Source organism: Cyprinus carpio, chromosome B20 (genome assembly GCF_018340385.1).
Source record: "Cyprinus carpio isolate SPL01 chromosome B20, ASM1834038v1, whole genome shotgun sequence".
In the NCBI taxonomy this organism is placed as follows: Eukaryota; Metazoa; Chordata; class Actinopteri; order Cypriniformes; family Cyprinidae; genus Cyprinus; species Cyprinus carpio.
Genome location: NC_056616.1, coordinates 20735109 through 20754754, shown reverse-complemented (window position 1 = coordinate 20754754; position 19646 = coordinate 20735109). Strand labels below are relative to the sequence as shown.

At 38.5% G+C, this 19646-nt stretch overlaps 1 protein-coding gene across 7 annotated transcripts in view; it reads left to right on the top strand.

Annotated features, from left to right (window-relative positions):
• enah (ENAH actin regulator) overlaps nucleotides 1-19341 on the top strand; it is an 89209-nt gene extending 69868 nt beyond the window's left edge. For 4 of the 7 annotated variants that reach the window (XM_042746589.1, XM_042746588.1, XM_042746587.1 and 1 more), the window contains exons 5-14: nucleotides 2168-2538; nucleotides 6177-6908; nucleotides 8461-8795; nucleotides 10642-10778; nucleotides 10936-10984; nucleotides 12397-12448; nucleotides 12824-12890; nucleotides 15189-15273; nucleotides 15956-16013; nucleotides 16838-19341. In XM_042746589.1, coding sequence (XP_042602523.1) covers nucleotides 2168-2538; nucleotides 6177-6908; nucleotides 8461-8795; nucleotides 10642-10778; nucleotides 10936-10984; nucleotides 12397-12448; nucleotides 12824-12890; nucleotides 15189-15273; nucleotides 15956-16013; nucleotides 16838-16875 — 1924 coding nt within the window. In that variant the 3' untranslated portion in view covers nucleotides 16876-19341. Of the gene's footprint in view, nucleotides 1-2167; nucleotides 2539-6176; nucleotides 6909-8460; nucleotides 8796-10641; nucleotides 10779-10935; nucleotides 10985-12396; nucleotides 12449-12823; nucleotides 12891-13399; nucleotides 13460-15188; nucleotides 15274-15955; nucleotides 16014-16837 lie in introns of all 7 variants that reach the window. The other 3 variants (XM_042746590.1, XM_042746592.1, XM_042746591.1) reach the window with 3 other exon arrangements.
• The last annotated feature ends 305 nt before the right edge of the window (nucleotides 19342-19646 follow it).

Here is a 19646-nt window from a genome sequence, read left to right as displayed (position 1 = left end):
ATTTTTCTTCGTTTACTGTCCCCGCTGTCCACAGTCTAAATGTCTCTGGCTCTCTAATGTAATTACACACTGGAATTCTGGGCATGAGGATGTGCTGGATGCTGATTAAGCACAAGAGGACTGACAAGCAAATCTTTCATAAACCCTTACTTAGCAGAACATCTGCAGGCGAGCTGGTCTGGATGCTGAAGTTGGCACTTCTCACACCTCTTGTTACCCATTTGAGTGTGCTGCCCTCTAGTGTATGATATTATGTACTGCACTGCTTGTAGTTTAACAATCATCGGTCTCTGTATCAGGAAGAAAGCAAGTCATTTTTATTTGTCATCTATAAAAGCTTTTCTTACTGAATATGTCCCAAAGGCCTTTAAAAGCCATCTAGTTAATTCCACCAACAGCCTATATATATATATATATATATATATATATATATATATATATATATATATATATATATATATATATATATATAGACACACACACACAGCGGGTAAAATAAGTATTGAACACATCACCTTTTTTCTCAGTAAATATATGCTGTTGACATGAAATTTTCACCAGATGTCGGTAGCAACCCAAGTAATCCATGCAAATTCAGAAATTAAGTTCTGTGTAATAAAATGGAATGACCCATGGGAAAAGTATGGAACATGCTTACTGAAATTTAATTCTTCGTACAAAAGCCTTTGTTGATAATGACAGCTTCAAGATGCCTCCTGCATAGTCATATGCATTGCTCGAGTGTGATTTTGGCCCATTCTTCCACACAACCAGTCTTCAAATCTTGAAGGCTCCATGGGCCTCTCCTATGAACTCTAATCTTTAGTTCTTTCCATAGATTTTCTATTGGATGAGAGTTTCCTTAGCTGTGGGTTTGGGATCATTGTCTTGCTGAAATGTCCACCCTTGTCTCATCTTCATCATCCTGGCAGATGGCAGCAGATTATTTATCAAGAATGTCTTGGTACATTTTTCCATTCATCCTTCCTTTGATTATATGAATTTTGCCACTGCTACACCATGATGTTTTTGGGGTAATGTGCAGTGCCATTTGACCTCCAAACATGGCGTGTATTATGGCATCCAAAGAGTAAAATTTTTGTCTCATTTCTAAATGTTGTGCAGCAAACTTTAAACAAGCTTCAGCATGCTTTTTCTTCAGCAGTAGAGCCTTGTGTGTGGAGCGTGCATACAGGCCACGGCGGTTGAGTGCATTACTTATTGTACTTAGTATTTTCTTTGAAAAAATTTTAAATGCTATTTCCAGGTCTTTCTGAAGCTCTCCAGAAGTGATCCTTGGCTTTTGGACAACTCTTCTGATAATTCATTTCGCTCCTCTGTCAGAAATCTTGCGAGCACCTGGTCATGGCCAGTTTATGGTGAAATGATGTTCTTTCTACTTCCGGATTATGGCCCCAACAGTGCTCACTGGAACATTCAGAAGTACAGAAATCCTTCTGTAACCAATGCCATCAGTATGTTTTGCAACAATAAGGTTGCGAAGGTCTTGAGAAAGCTCTTTGCTTTTACCCATTATGAAATGTTTCTGTTTAGGACACCTTTTTATAGGCCATCAGTTGAGACTGAACCAACTAATACTAATTTCTGCTGACAAGGGGCAGGATTGCTTTCTAATTACTGATAGATTTCTGCTGGTGTCTTGGCTTCCCATGCCTTTTTGCACCTCCCTTTCTTCATGTATTCAATACTTTTCCCCTGGGTCATTCTACATTATTACACACAGAACTTCATTTCAGAACATATTTGTTTTGTTTTCTTTGTATGTATGGATTACTTGGATTGTTACCGACATCTGGTGAAAATTTCATGTCAACAGCACCTTCAGAAATATATTTATTGAGAAAAATGGTGACGTGTTCAATAGTTTTTTTTACCCACTGTGTATATATATTTTGAAGGGATAGTTCACCCAAAAATGAAAATTTGATGTTTATCTGCTTACCCCCAGGGCATCCAAGATGTAGGTGACTTTGTTTCCTCATGTGTTCCTCATGCGAGTTCATGCGCAAAGCAAACTTACTGATCCAAACTTTTGAATGGTAGAGTACATGGTAGAGCAAACCTGTTTTTGGTCTAACCTGGTAAATAAAAAGTTGTAGGTTCACTGTGCACTTGGGCATTCCCTTCTGCTCTCATGTGTCCTCAGGCAGATGCAAGAGCTCCAGCGTCAGAAGGAGCAAGAGAGGGAGCGACTGGAGCGAGAGCGGCTAGAACGAGAACGCCTAGAACGAGAGATGCTGGAACGGGAACGCGCTGAACGGGAACGTCAGGAGCGGGAGCGACAGGAGCGAGAGCGACTGGAGAGGGAGCGTGCCGAGCAGGAACATCTGGAGCGCCTAGAGCGTGAGCGTCAAGAGCAGGAGCAGCTGGAGCGAGAACGCCAGGAACGGGAGCGCGCCGAGCGGGAGCTGATGGAGAGAGAGCGTACCGAGAGAGAGAAGCAAGAAAGGGAGCACCAAGAGCAGCTGGACAGAGAGCAGATGGATTGGGAGAGAGGGAGACGCATCTCAAACGCCGGTGAGCATCTTCATTTTCTCCAACGTCTTTTCATAGATAGGACTGACAGCTAAGATGTAGTAGACAAGACGGGCTGGAGTCAAAAAATGAATGAGATTTTAACACAAACTAACAATATAATAAGTGGCTTATCTTCTGTTGTACACTATGCTTAGCATGCGACTGCCTGTGAAATGCTGTTATTATCTATTAGAAATCATTTCTTACAGTGTTGCAGTTATTAAGTTCTTCGAATTTCGTTTAAAACTATTTCTTCCTTAATGCGTTCGGACCAGGGATGCACCAATATTACAATTACTGCTGATTTCCAGGGCATGGCTGATAACCGATAAACAAAAGATTAAAAATCTGTACTATTTAGTCTAAAAATAACTCGGTCAGTGCTGTTAAATCAGTGGTGTGATTAAGTGAATGTACGCACCACAGCAATATAATATACGAAATGAAATCTGGATAGCTATTCATTTTGAGATCTGATAAAGATTGTTTGAATAAAAAAAAAGCAGGATCTCTATTATAAGAAAGCAGTATTCAAGAAACAGCTTTTAAAGGGTTAAATCTTTTGTAATCTAGAGTTGTTCCTTTAAAACAATGAGACATAATTTAACTTCTAAATATTGGCGGAAACAATTGACCAAAAGTCACTTATATTGGACATCACAAATAAAAATTCAAATGAATAAAATCCACTATCCGCTGTTGTGCATTTCTGGTTGGGACATTTCCTTTCATTGTAAAATATATTTTTAGTATGTATTTGGCCTCTAGATCTGTGTAAAGCTATTGTTTATATGAAGGAAGGGTCAGCACCTCCTTGCGTCTTAATATATCAATAGGTGATCTTCTCCTAACGTGTCCATCTCTCAGTATGTTGGAAGCATCTGAATCAACAGCTTGAAAGATGACAAAACTCAGGGAGAGCTGAACACACTAACCACGTTTCCCTCATGCTATCCTGTGTACAGCCAACTAGGATTATGGGTAACCTGCCAAAACTCAAGAATTTAGGTGACTGGCGAAAAAGGCTATGGATCTTTAGCAGCTGTCAACACAAATGTTGCTGTAACCTGTTTTACTTTTGTAATTTGACAAATTTCTGAGAGAACCACAATACAGAAAAATGTTGGGCATGGTATTTGTTTTTTTTTTTTGGCTATTAGGGTTAGATTGGATGCAAGTTAGTAGAAAATTTAAGGAAAGTTATAAGATTTTACTTTTTTGTTTGTTTAGAATAAGACATTGTTCACAATAAGACTAGGAACCTTCAGTAAGAAACTAAACAAGGTCAATTTTCATAAATTCAGATTGCATACATTGCTCAGAATCATGCACCAAAAATAGACATTTTTCTTCTCAAGATGGGGAGGGGATGTTTATTCCACAGATAATGTGTGAGAGGTCAGGCCTCAGGCTTTGATATATGCACCATATATGGAAATGTGGTTTACTAGGAATTATGGGAGATGTAGTACAAAGAAGAAATAAGACAAATGATAAAAAAGAAACAAATTCCCAAGTAATTTTTTAAAGTACATTCTGCTTAGACAAATCATTGTACAGTTAGACTGCTGTTGATGCATTTCTCACTGCAGTGTTGACTGGCTGGTGCTCTTAATGTTTTATTCTGAGTGTTGAATTGACACTGGATTGAGTTCTCTCTCTCTGGAAAGACGTCTGCATGGCAGTTGTATTTTTAGTGGATCTTGTCTTGGCTCAGTGACTTGTCTTGGAGAATTCTGCTTTTTGCTAAGAATTATAAAAAAAAAATAAAAAAAATACCCTGAGATTTTGGCAAATAGGTATAACAAATTCTGTATCATTTGTTGGAGCACTAGTAGAAATACAGGCACTTGGTTCTGGTGTAAATGGACATTTATAGCCAAAACTGTCAGCTAACCATGCACTTTTTCACTTCAGAGTAGTATATTAGAGTAGTATAACTCATTATTATTAAAAACATTATGTGAGGATCTTAGTCACAAGTTGATTTAATACATTTTGATTAGTCTCTCTGGACCACATTTGATTGTTCTTCCCATGTGACCGCCTGTGCTTTAGGAGTGGAAGAATTTCATTAAGTCACTGTTGGTGAACATACTGCGCTACATTATGGGTCATGTGTTCTGCTTGTCAAAGTTAATAGTGTGGAAAGGCAGAGGAGGAAAATTAAATGGAGGAAAGCAAGGTACTACAGATAGGTTACATTATAATTTAAAACAAGGAATAAACAGAAAACAGTGGTACTTAAGTCATGAAGCCAGCGTGAATAATAGGAAAGTGTTAATAAGGAGATGACCTGAATGTAGGGCATGATAATTTGTGTTTGCCTGTGTGTTGACGTGTATTTTGAAGAGTGCTCGGGGGGGCGTGCTGGGCTTCATGCAGCAGGAGGGCAGCTGTGTCTGGAGGCTGCCTATGAGAATCACTAGAGCAGAAAGATTTGGCCAACATATGGCAGACAGTGACTCTTACAGTGCAGTCTCACCATAAACCAAAACATAAATTTAAATGCATTTCATAAACACCCTTAAATATGTTGCAAAATGTGTTGCGTTGAGACAGGGCCCCTGTAACATATCTACTGTATGAAACTGAGTCTTGCACTTTAAGCCTGGTCTTCAATAACATCTGTATAGTTCCATAATTATGTTTTATGTACACTACTATTAAAAAGTAGGTTTTTTTTAAATACTTTTATTTAGCAAGGATTTACTCAATTGGTAAAAAGTGAATGTAAATGTCACGTCACAAAAAAATTTTAATTCAAAGAAATGCTGTTCTTTTGAACTTCTATTCATCAGAGAATCAAGGGATAGAAATGTTTCTTTAGCACCAAATCAGCATATTAGAATGATTTCTGAATTATCATGTGGCACTGAAGACTGAAGTAATGATTGCTGAAAATTCAGCTTTGTCATCACAGGAGTAAATTGCATTTAGTAAAGTTTATGGACAAACTTTATGTTGGCTTGACAAAGCTTAGCTTAAAAATTAAAAAAAAATCTTACCAACCACAAACTTTTGAATGAGTGGTGTATTTTTGACTGTTTTGCACATACTTTGGTGGATAGTACAAGTTTGTAGACAACTGATGACTCACCAATGATGTTTCAGTGGAAAGGTATGATTACTGGGTTAAATTCGGTGTCCCATTCATATATTATACTGTAGAAAGTGCCGAAAAATGCAGGTTTTCATTAGCAATTTCTTGGCATGATGAGAGTGGATGACTAGCCTGTAGCAGGTGTGTGAATATGCTAAGACACTAACCTCACGTGACGTGCATCCAGGATTTACAGTAACCCTTCGGTGCTCCCTCCTGAAAGTACTACATGCTAAGCTAGATGTTTGTGTAAGCCCACATGTGTTGAAATTGATCCATCCTTTCGGTTCATGATGTTGTCAACAGCTAACCGATTTTACTAATCCAGTGTGTTCCCTGTTCATAGACAGAAATAAGTACATATGATGGACTTGTAGGTCTCTGCTGGTTTTCTTGCTTCATTTGCCCCCTTTCTCTCTTCTGTCTCCTTCCCCCTTTCTCTCTTTGTCTTGTGTTCTTTCTCTTTGCACGGTTACCGCTTCCTCCCTCCTGTCCCGTCCCGTCCCATCCTGTCCTGTCCTCCGGTTGTGTGCAGCATTTGAAAGCACCCTCTACACTCCTCCACCTCCTGAATACAACAAGACCACCTCCTCCTCACCTGTGTCTCCTTCCACCCCCAGCTACCCACCTCCAACGCCATCGCCCTCCACAGCTACTCCTCCAACCCCGCCCATGCGCCACTCTGCCTCCCGATTCGCCACGTCGCTTGGCTCCGCCTTCCATCCGGTCTTGCCTCATTATGCCACTGTACCACGCAGACAACCCGCCCCGCCCACACCGCCGCCCCCTGCCCCAGCTCCTTCTCTAGCTCCGGCCTCCAAATCCGTAGTCTGGACAGCTAACAACTTCACACCCCTACCGCCCTCACCTCCGGTCATGATCAGCAGCCCTCCAGGCAAGGCCACGGGTCCTCGCCCGATGATTGCAATCCCGGCCCCTAGTCCGCTCTCCCAGAAACCCCCCTCACCCATCTCTGCGCCCAACGGGCCGCCCACCTCGCTTCACTTCCACGTCTCGTCACCCGTCTCAGGTCAGCCGTTCTCTTCGACCCCAACACCACCCCCTCCGCCGCCCCTGTATTCCCCCTCGCCCACCTTGCCCATCACTCCCCTTGTGTCTTGTCCCTCACCCCAGCCTGGTGTTCTCCCTTCTCCTTCCACAGCCTTCCCTGCCTCTGCTGAGCACTCTGTAAACTCTGGGTTGGGAGACTCCTGCTCCTCTGCTCCAGAGCTGCCCACTCAGCCTGCTGACTCCCCCAGCCAGCCGGGTAAGGCCTCTTCTGTGTCGCTCAGCCTCCACTAACCCACTACTCGGGGTTCAAGGAGGGGGCCTGCCATGTTGAGCTGGGTTGCCAGTTTTTTGGGGGGGGGGTTTTGGCTGCAATTGGCGATTGCTTTATGCCTCAGTATGAAAGTCCTTAGGAATGTTTTGCTGTTCTGTCCTGTCTGTTGGGTTGTACTGGTTCATCTGTTTGATGGATGCTCGTTTGTGTGGTCTGTAATTGTATGAAATAGCATGGCATGAAAACACATCTCCACTCTCTCTCTCGTGAAACTTTGATTTGAGTCTCGCAGATTGCAAAGCTGCAATATCATCACTTTAGTTCTCATCAGAGTTTTTCTGCAGTTTATCACAACCATCTCATTCTGATTCTTTGTTTATAGTAAAGACGTTTTAGATGTTAACATGTACAAGTGAACTGTCATTAAACAGTGAGCTTTATATGATCTATAACTGGCCGCCTGGCATCCTTTTTGGTTATTCTTCACATTCACACATTTGTTTCATACCACATCCTTATTTTAAAAATAATCAAAATGAAGATGAATTTGATTACATTTGTCCTTGACTAGGTTTTATGTTGCATAGTGCATACAGTAAGCAGGGCTTTTCATATGAGGTCAGGTCAACAGCAATGAAGAAATAAGATCAACTCTTCCTCTGAATTATTTATAGAAGAGGTTTTAGGCTTCACACTTCATATGCATGATGCAGCTTGACGCTGAGCTAAATTCTACACACTAATATGATTAACTTGAGTGTGTTTGACAGGCATGCCTGTCATATAGACTTCAAAAACTTCAGCTGTTTATATCCAAAAAAGCCAAATGTAAAACCAAATGTATAGTCAAGCTGATACGTTCCTAAATTGAGAAGATTTTATGTGGTGCAATATCAGCTTTAGGTTGCATTTTAATGATTAAATGGTTTGAAACACATCTCTGCATTTTGTTAGACTGATGTACACATTTGTTTCTTATTATGATAAATCATCAGTTTCTTTCTTGTGGAAGTTGGTATAATGATCATCAGCTTTTGACAAGTGTTCAGTATGTTCACATCATGTTGTCATCTGTCTTCGTTCACTATTACGAATGAGCTTTGTATGTCATTGTTGTTTTTGTTATTTATTTATTTTAATTATTATTATTATTGATGGATTTATATTATATTACACTACTGTTCAAAAGTTTGGTCAGTAAGATTTTTTTTTTTGTTCAGCAAGCGTGCATTAAAGTGCACAAAGATGAGAGAAGAGACATTTATAACAAAAACCACAAACTTTTGAACTCTAGTGTATATATATTATATTATATTATATTATATTATATTATATCATATATCATATTATATCATATTATTTCATATATTATATTATATTATATTGACATCCTTTTAGCTCATTCTGAGTGTGTTGATCAATTTCATAATGCAAAAAAAGTCCTGGATGCAGAACATATCACAGTTTAACTGCTCAGCACAGCAAGTGATAAAGACATGTTTTAACTTTCATGATCTTTTTTTATTCAACAATGCAGATTCAGTACAGGGGATACCAACCCCTCCACCCCCACCACCTCTCCCTCCCGGCTCCACTGTGACTCCCACCACTGCTGGACCTCCGCCACCCCCTGGTCCCCCTCCTCCTCCCCCACCACCTCTGCCCCCCACACTTACCCCAACAGGTCCTCCCCCTCCCCCCGGCCCACCACCTCCACCCTCAGGCCAGGCACCACCGCCAGCACCACCTCCACCCCCGGCCCCACCTTTGCCCTCGGGTCTGTTCACGCCCTCGCCCACCACAGAGGAGAACAAGGGCCTGACTGGGTTCGCAGCCGCCCTTGCTGGAGCCAAGCTAAAGAAAGTGCCAAGGGTAAGTGTTGAAGCACCATAAAGCTCTCATTTGCATTGAATTTCACCTGAAGGTTCTATACGCAGAACAAGGGTTGGAAATTAACAGCAAAAATGTGCCTCCAAATTCAAAATAAGGGTGCAAAAATGGCCTTGCATAATTACACTAAATCTATTATGGTTGTCACGATTAATGTCAAAACTACTTAATGGCATGGGTTACACTTTATTTCAAGGTGTCATTGTTACAATGTAATTATACATTTAAGTACTGAGTAATATTAATTTTAACTACATGTACTTACTATATGGTTAGGATTAGGGTTACTTGCATATATTTATGCATAATTTATTGTTATTATAATAGTAACTACATGTATCAAGGACACCTTAAAATAAAGTTTTACCATGACATGTAATTTAGATCTGCTCACGTTGCAATATGCTGCATTGGTAACAATCTAGTATTCTAATTAAGTGGACGTCCATGACATGCGGAGTCCCACAAGGCTCAATTCTTGCACCACTCTTTTTTTAGCCTGTATATGCTCCCACTAAATCAAATAATGAGAAAGAACCAAATTGCCTATCACAGCTATGCTGATGATACCCAGATTTACCTAGCCTTATTGCCAAATGACTACAGCCCCATTGACTCCCTCTGCCTGTGCATTGATGAAATTAACAGTTGGATGTGCCAGAACTTTCTTCTGTTAAACAAGGAGAAAACTGAAGTCATTGCATTTGGAAACAAAGATGAAGTTCCCAAGGTGAATACAAACCTTCACTCTAGGGGTCAATCAACTAAAAAATCAAGTCAAGAATCTTGGTGCGATTCTGGAGACAGACCGTAGTTTTTCGGTAGTCATGTCAAAGGAGTAACTGAATCAGCATACTATTATCTCAAAAAAATTGCAAGAATTAGTTTTTTTTCCAGTCAAGACTTGGAGAAACTTGTTCATGCCTTTATCACCAGCAGGGTGGACTATTGTAATGGTCCCCTCACTGGCCTTCCCAAGAACACCATTAGAAAGCTGCAGCTCATCCAGAATGCTGCTGCCAGAATTCTGACTAGAACCAGAAAATCTGAGCATATCACACCAGTCCTCAGGTCCTTACAGTGGCTTCCAGTTTAGGATTGATTTTAAAGTACTTTTACTTGTTTATAAATCACTCAATGACCTAGGACCGAAATACATTGCAGATATGCTCACTGAATATAAACCTAACAGACCACTCAGATCATTAGGATCGAGTCAGTTAGAAAACACCAAGGGTTCACACAAAGCAAGGGAAGTCCGCTTTTAGCTATTATGCCGCCTGCAGTTGGAATCAGCTTCCAGAAGAGATCAGATGTGCTAAAACATTAGCCACATTTAAATCCAGACTCAAAACTCATCTGTTTAGCTGTGCATTTATTGAATGAGCACTGTGCTTTTTTTTTATATAATAAGTTTCTATTTTTAACTATTTTAAATTAGTTTTAAATCATTTTAAAAGTTTTTAAATTCCTAGTTTTATTGTTGTGATTATTTTTTTTAGCACTTTGAATTACCATTGTTTATGAAATGTGCTATATGAATAAACTTACCTCACCTTGCCTTGCCTAATTGCTTGTGGTGATTGGTTTAATTTAAGTATTTAATGTAAGCCAGTACATATATATTTAATAAGGTGTTTATAAAAATTGCCCTCAAAAAGTTTTAAAAAATGCCCTTGTAAATAAATTCCAGAGGGCAAATATTGCTTCTTAATGGAAGAGTTCAGTTTTGACTGTGTGCACTGCATACTAAAGCTGAAACATGTTTTCTTTTTTCTAAACATCATCAAAAATGCTAAACCTGACCAAATTCTATGTGTTACTGTAGAGTGATGAGCCCCTGGCTCCAGCCGCAGGATCAGCGGTGAGTTCTGGTGGTGCCAAGCCCGAGGCATCCCGTGGAAATGGTCCTTTACCTGGAGGAGGAGGTCTGATGGAGGAGATGAGCGCCCTGCTGGCCAGGAGGTGAACTGTGTGCTTTATCTGTCTCTAATGCCAGAATGGTTGCAGTGATAGAAGCTTATTTTACTAGTAAAAAGTTCTGTTTTTTGAGATCATCAGAGTGTTGTATCGTATCCAGTAATGTAATGAAATTTAAGAATCTACCATTGTTTTGATACAGGAGAAGAATTGCTGAGAAGGGATCATCACCAGAGCCCGAGCAGAAAGCTGTGAGTTAATAGTGTTTCTTTTAGCTGTATGCAGTCTCTGATTCAATCTGTTCATATATACTACTCTTAAAGGAGCCATGTGTAATGTCTGGCAAAAAAATCAAGTCATACTCCACATTCCATACCAGATGGGGGCAGTATGCCTCAATAAAGTGAATTGGTCTACTCTAGAGTAACAAACGAGAAACGGCATAGTCTCTATGCTCCGCCCCTACCTTCACAACAACCCTAGAGCCATAGCCGAAGCCTAAAGGACGTTTTGCCTCCAGAGGAACGTTGGGTGATGTCAAGTGATTTTGAAACATGACATCTTCAAGCTACTCCCCTTCACCTTTACCAGTGAATATGTTCATATTCGTTTTGTTCATATTACATTTTGAATTGTATATACACATTATTTGAATTAAATTAATAGGACAGACAGCATTCTGTCAACATCATTGGTCAACATCAGACAGCTGATGTTGACCAAGCTAGCGCCAACCAACGTAACCAGAGCTGCCAACTCTCAAGCATTCACCGTGAGACACACGCAATTGACTCTTTTCACACGCTTTCAAAAACTTGACCGCTTTGAATATAGTGAGTGAGTGCGCGCGCTCTCTCTCTCTCTCTCTCGGGTTCATTATCATCGAAGACATTTCAAGCTTCTTAGGTAATGTTACATTTTAGCATCAGCTTGGTAGAGACGGGCTTTGGTAGATAACAGGTGAAAACCGGATCGGATCTGTGGGTAAGTTATAGCTAGCTAACTATCAAACGCAGCTACGGTTAGCCATCGCTAACATTAGCACGTTTATCGAACAGCCTTCGATACATTTCTATGTTATAACTTCCCGAAAAAATACGCAAACATATAAAACAAACTTCTAGCGAAATACTAACAGCATCTTACTTACCAATCCAAAAGAAATGTTGCAAGTTCGGAGTCGAAGCTCATTTCTTTCAAGTCCATCAGTTGTCTCCAGCGATGGAAAGCAGTGCCGATGTTTACTCTGTTTCGGCTCCTTTTCTTATCGGATTTGATTTGTGATTCCGAGCGCGGTTGCTTGACATCAGGTTCAAGTACGCCCACAAGCCGTGCGAGTTATTCGTGTATTGCAGGTTGGCTGGTGGTTATGTTGCCCGCATACCGCCTCCCATGGCCGAAACTGGTATTACGACACCTGTCGGGCCGTGGCTAGTAATGCTAATGCTAATTAAGGTTGATATCTCTGCAGCACTATAACTTGACATTTTTTTAATGACATCATCGCCCTTATTTCTTCTCATTCTTTTGATGCGTGTAGGTCATTTTTTGGATATTTTTAACTCAATTTTTACACATGGCACCTTTAATGTAACTTATTGATATGATCATACCCTTTATGTGACTGATTTTCAGATTGATTATCTTTTTATTTTTCTATCAGGATGACATTGAGGCTACCATAACTCCAAAAGTGTCAGCCTGTAGCACACCAGGTAAGTGGGGAGTGCTAAAAACAAATGATAAAATGCAGCTAACCACATAATAATGCGCCATAAGTATCATTAGTTTAGTCAAATTAATGGGGTAACCTTTTTTGTTGTGTGGCTAATACTAATGCAACATTTGGCAACTCCTCTTTTCCTGTTCAATCAGTGTAATCTCAATAAATTATCATGTTGTTGAGCCGTGGAGTTCATGAAATCTTATTTCTATTGAATAAATTCCACATATGATTTTTATTTTTTAAACATTTAATTTTGTTATTCAGTCTGGGCCTCAAAGCAATACCATAGCCTTTATGTGAAATAAGACTGCAAATATCATAAAATTTAACAACCATTGCCTTTTTTTTTTTTTATCCCCAACAGATATGCCCAGAAAGCCTTGGGAGAGGACAAACACCATGAATGGTAGCAAATCACCAGTCATTGGAAGGTAATAATTTGCATGTCATTGTTTTGATGAGCTGAATCAGTGTGTGCATTATACCTCCACCACTTCATAATTCCTTTTGAAGAAAATGTCCAGCTTTTGGGATCTAAATCTTGAGCAGGTCTAATTTGAATTATTGTTGCTTCAACTGCTTTGCATCACATGCTTGTGGCCGGGGGCCCCTCACAATCGCATGTCAGAATGCAGGCAGTCGGGTCCCGTGCTTGACATTACTAAAGCACAGTGCTGTTGCTTCTCATCAGATCAGTGTGTACCAGAGCCGTTCAGCATTTTTTGAAGGATTTGTTTATTCTTTTTTGCTTAGCATATGCCATTCTTTCAGGCATTTGCATATACAGTTATAAAAAATGGTTGAAGCACTTTTCAGTAGGGCTGCACTGAAATAGAAATATTTCTCTTTTCACCTGAGTTGGAATCAGTGCATTTAGAAGATTACTGTAGTTCCGATCCACGCTGTTGACCTGACCTGGTTAGTCTCTTTACTCTCACAGACGGGATGCACCATGGAGAAATCAGATGGGTACTGACAAGTACTATGATTCCTTAAACAGGTATAAGAGACTAGTTTGAGAACACTTTCTACACTTTGTTTTCTGAGAGTGCTCTCTAAATAGGATGAGGGTTGCTGCAGTGATTGTCTACGGTTATTCTTTTTTTAAATACACAAATATTCTGCTGTTGCCAACAATATAATCACCATGAAACGGCATGAATAAAATGCTTTTCAAAAATTCAGAAAGGATGCCTTTAAAATGATTAAGTGACAGTAAAGACTTTTACATTGTTAGTTTCCATAAAAATAGTAAACAGAACAATTGTTTTCAACATTGATAATAATAAGAATGTGTTTGAATGATTTCTGAAGTTCTATGTGACACTGAACACTGGTATAATTGCTGGTGAAAATTCAGCTATAAATTCCATGCTAAATTTTATTTAAAAAGAATAGTATTTTTAAGCATTTTTACTGTATTTTTGATCAAATAAATGCAGCCTTGATGAGCATAGGATTTAAAAAAAACTTTTGAATGTTAATGTTAAAAATATGTAAATTATAAAAATTTTTAAATGATTTATAATTATTTCACTTCTATAGATTAACATAATTCTTAATGTAACAATACATGATGGATTTTCATGATTAAAAAGTCTTGGATGAGAGTAAAACAATAAAATATATACATATAAGGCACTTGAAAAGTAATAAACTAATGCTTTTTAAATATCAAGTCCAAGATATTTTAAATGACAAAGTCATTATAAATATGATCTTCATGTGAAAAAGAGACGGAAATCTGTTTATTTTAATAACCGTCAATCACCCCATTACATAAAGTGCCCATAGTTACAGAGAAATACATTTTAATTTTTCTTCTTATTGAGAAATGGAATGAAGGATTGAAGGATTATTAGAGTGTCCTGATAAATTCCACAGTACTAGATGTCGTCAGAGGTCATGCAGTATCAGAAAGCTGGAGCATTTGTCCGCTCTTGCCAATTCGTCCACCTGGCTCCAAAGATAACCCGCTTCCCTCCTCCCCTACAAATGTGCATTTAATTTAGTTTATCCTGCCAAGAAAGGAAGTTATCCTCTCACTCTGAATACAGAAAGCTTCGATACATAACTTTTGCTCTGTAATTTGTTTCTCTCTGTAAGCTGTGTCATAATGTTCTTATCCGCTTGACTTCTACTTCCTTTCTGCACAAAGCAACCCACTGTTCAGCATTCATTTCTTTCCCGATGGGATAGATAAATCGTCATTTCCCTCACTTCCCATGTTCCACCCTATGGTGATTATTGTGTTGGCAATAGTATCCTGTCTGATTCGGCTGCAGACAAGCATGAGAGTGATATGGCAGCTGCATTGTATGTTTTGAAGTGTGGATGGTATCTCAAGCTGTGTTTTTTGGTTTGCTGTGCTTTGAAATGTTGTCTGTTTGAGGCTGACTTTACAAATGTGTTGGTTTTGATGAATTTGCAGCTCCTCTCAAGGAAATACAATTCCCATGTCCCCCAGTTATGCATATATATATACCATATAAATCTGGATGTGTGTATTTCCTTTGCAGTACAGCGGTGTCTGAAATACCTTGCATTTTCCTCACTCTTCTTGAATTTATCCCATGTCAATGCTGTGTTTATTCTTTGAGTCGCCAATTGTGATTGAACCGTGTAGATTTGAAATGACTGTTAAAGTGTGTCACTAAAATTCTGCCTTGCATCTTGACTGCACAATGACGAAAACTTGCTTTGCTTCACACCATTTCTTTTCTCCTTAGACCAAGGTCTACACCAACTCCTACCGGATCCATAAGTGCCAATGGGGTGCCAACAGAAGCTCTTGACTACGACAGATTGAAACAGGTACTTCTCAAAATTTGAGAAGAACTGAAACTCATTTAACCTTTTAGCCCTTGAGAGTTTGACAGAGGGGCTGTATACTTCCTCAATATGTTAGCAAAGTCTTGCCAAAGCTAGGGGTACAATTTCTCGTTTTTTTTCCTCATTTGAAAAACGTGTTTGTTATTACAGCACTTCCTAAATACTGTTTGACTGCACAGTTATGCTATTGTGGGTGTGTACCATTATTGTCCTCTCTACAAAGGCAATACCTCCCTTCTGTATGAATGAGCATGTTAGATATGAAAGGCATATGAGGGAGTCTTACTTATCAGAGGACACAGTTACTGTTACTCAAGTCGCTCAGCTCTGTCTGCTTCACTCTAGCTTTGCCCAGAGAATGTTAATGTGTAATGAATGTAAGTGTTGATGTTTTAACACACACCTACTCATCTAGTCCTCTTGCATTTAAACGGCCAAGGCCAAGCTTATATTAAAAACCCAAAGCATAGGTTTTTTTTTTTTTAAACTTGTCACAGTATCATGGTAGCTAATTTATCTTCTCTAGTGTATATATTATCATCTATTATGCAATATTACTGACAGGAAGTGACATGCACTTTTAAGTTGCTTGACTCCTTTTGATTTGTAGAGTATTATAAATAATATTCTAATCTAATAACAAATGTATTGCTTTGCTTTTTAGGACATTCTAGAGGAGATGAGGAAGGAACTATCGAAGCTGAAAGAAGAACTTATTGATGGTAACATATTATTATGTTGTTTTACCACTATATATGATGCACATTTAGCTTTTTAATACATTAGAAATATGAAAATACTTGACACTAACAGTCAAGAGTTTGGATACATTTGACTGAATTTGTTTCTTCTTATGATCTTAAAAACTTTATTTGATCTAAAGGCGTATGGTTAAACTATTGATTTAATATTATTATTTATTAATTAATAATATTATAATACTATTATTTTATAATTAATAATAATATTTGAAAAATAACTTATTTCCCTAATTTCATATGTTCCACCTTATTGTGATTAAGTTGGCAATGTTGTTTATTTATTCATTCATTCATAAAAATGTCTTTACAAAATTTTAGTAAACGTAAAAATAAAAGAGCTGGAATGGATGGTGAAGGAAAAGTAGGCTACAAGGTGTAGCTAATAATAATGTATAATAATAATTATTATTTAAAAACTGTACTATTATTTTATACTGTACATGTTTTTGATTTTTTTTTTTTAATACAAATAAAATTGCCTTTGCAAACTTTTAATTACAAATAAATGAGTAGGAATGGGTACAAGTGTCCAAGCATACAAAGGGTGGCTAATCTTTGACCATTTAAAATATAAGATTTATTCGTTTTTGGTCACTACATGATTCCCGTATCACCTTTTTGTGTTCTTTTATAGTTTTATTGGCTTTTCTATGATTCTAACATATTTCAAATGGTAATAATGGATGAGTAGGTGTCTAAACCTTTGACTGTTAGTGTAAAATAGAACTAAACTAGCAAGCTGACCCGGACTGTTTCTAATTATTTTGTCGTTTTTGTGTTTTCAGCAATCAGGGAGGAGTTGGGCAAGTCAAACTCTGCATAGGAGAATGAGATGCACCTGTATTTTTTAATCACAATCTGTCACTTCAGAGGTCAGCTTCAGTTTAAGACACTTTCTCAAAAGCAATGAAAATGGAAAATTACAGTTTTAACCAGTGGCGATCACAATATCCATGATAATTCGGAGGATCTGTTGAGTACGATGCCGGGACAGACATAAGTTTTGAGCGTGGGGGCACGGGAGGCGTAACAGCGAGAGGATAACCAGACGCCTCAAAGCAACGCCATACACCAAAAGCCCCGTCTTGAAGGGGGTCAAGACACAGTCTTACGGAAGTGACTGTCAGTATGCAATGGATGACTCTTACTGTGGAAAGAAAATTATGAAAAAAGACAAACTATTACTGAATTACATACTGTATTAACCATCGAAGAGTGAAATTGTAAATCAAGCAGATGACATTCATTCTACGGCACATCGTTTAGCAAAGGGCAGGCTTTGTTAATGAATTGAAAAGGTGGTGAAGTAACGTTAATGAAGTTGGCCTTGTATAGAGCAAAACCTTGAATCTGGCCAACCAAATGAGTATGGTCTCTTGCTGCAGGACTCTAAAGCTTGTCTTCCTACTATTTTAACCAGAATATGTACATTAAAATGATGACAATAAAATAAACATTATACCTACAAGTCATTCAGTCAACCTGTTCTAATGTACACCATGACCACATCAGGTAGCTTACTTGCTCTTTTGGTCAGTTTTCATTCTTCTCTTTTGGAACGTGAATGCTCGACAGGCTGTCTCGAATGAGCCACTGTTATCTGTATACCTTCGTCTTGTGTGTTCGCTAAGTGTTCGGAAAGATCACGAAGGACAATGCCTTTCTACTGTTCATCATTGTAGCTCTCTACCAAAATCCTCTCAGCCAATCGAAGTGAAGGTTGACGTCAAGGTCAGCTCAGACCGTATCTGTAGATAGTGCTAACCAGAAATACTATGAACTTTTTATTCAACGTAGGCTCTTTTCGTATTTCAGTGCATGTCGTCTTATGATTGGTAAGGGAGAAATGGTTGCCACGAAAAATACTTTAGTTTTCAGTTCATAAGCAATAAGTGTAGCATTGTTGCATTTTTTGTCTCTCTCTTTCTCTCCATTTTTTTTCTTTAATCGTCCACTCTGCCCTCAAACTGTGGATGAATGACGTTCTCCATACGAATTCTCAAAATGCAGTTCGCAACGGACACCTCTTTATAGCCATAATAAATTTGCAGGGGTTTGACATCTTACTCATTTTACTTTCTTTTGGGATGTGAAAGATCATTCATTTTGCATGGGCTATTTACCAACCAACTAAACAAGTCTGGAGTATCTAATGAGGGCCAAGCAGCACATCACAGCTTTTTGAATGGTTTTGGGATTTTTTTCTTTCTTTCTCTTTTTCAGTCATTTATCATTAAACCTCTTTCTGCACACTGGAAGGCACTCAGCTGTGTTTTTCAGAGGGGCTTTATCTTCCAACACGGTTTTATTAGGGAACTTTATTGGGAAGTATGCTTTTTAAGACCATATGAAGTGTGATTATTGGCTGTGCGAATTTGGAGGAGATAACTGAGAACATGAATTTGTGACGTTCTCTACGATTGGATTTTTCCTCGGTTATCCATTTCCCCCCGCCATGCTCACTTTCTTTTCACTTCAAAACCATCACTCGAAATAATCTCTCAAGGAATCAGAAAGTTTGTATAGAGTGTTTACAGCATTGATTGCACTTTAAAAACCCATAGAAATTCAAATGATTCTATTGCTGACAAGATGGCCGTCACTTTGTGATCGGCACTATCACCAAAGCTAAACCGTAATCTCTAGACGTCACAATCTCCTGATCCACCTTTGTTTTGACAACAAATAATTCTTGTTGATTGGTCTTTAGGTTAAGCAGGTGAATTGTTTTGATCAGGGTTGATTCATTCCTGGATAAACCTGTCTGTGATCTTCATGGTTTGTGCCTTGTTCGGAAGTTGCATTTGATATGTCAAACATTTAAAAGCGTATATATAGAGAGTATTAATTTAGGGCCTGCCATAACTTTATACATTTGTTTCGCATTTTGCTTCAGTGAGTTGCAAAGGATGCTTTTACGATCTTTGTTTAAAGTCAAACATGCATTCACATTCTTCTCCGTGTCATTTTTCTGTTGCATTACAGTGTGGTTTGTGTTATGGTTAAGATCATGTATGCTGGTGGGATCTGAGAAACTGACCTTTGTCCTCATGGAAATCAGTTGAACAATATTAGCAAAAGGTTGATGGAGTTGTCAGCACATGGAGGCTCGATTATGAGCAGACTGTGCTGCTTAGATTCAACTGAATGTCCTTGTAATGCAATTTTCCGTTTGCTTATCTTTCTATTTTATCGTTCATGTTGTACCATACTGTTTTCATGTTATTTAGAAGTTTCTTACATGCTAACATTGTTTTGTTTGAGCAAATTAAATAAAAATTGCAATACATTGCTGTTTGCATTTATTTCTGAATTTAAATGTGGAAATAACTTGTGAAACTGATAATCTGACAATTCACGCATTTAGATTTTCTACTAAAACCTGAATCAAATGTAGTATAAATTGTCCACTTGACTTTGGAATGTACTAATTTACACTTTGTTCAACATTCCTCCTCCGTAGCAAATGCTGCTACTTTTCTGTTTGCTGCTGCAAGGTTCAGCTGTGGCAAACAGGAAGAAGGCAGGACTGAACCAACTCTGAAACTAAATAAGAGCATTACACAAACAGCTACTGAACACTATATACTCCTC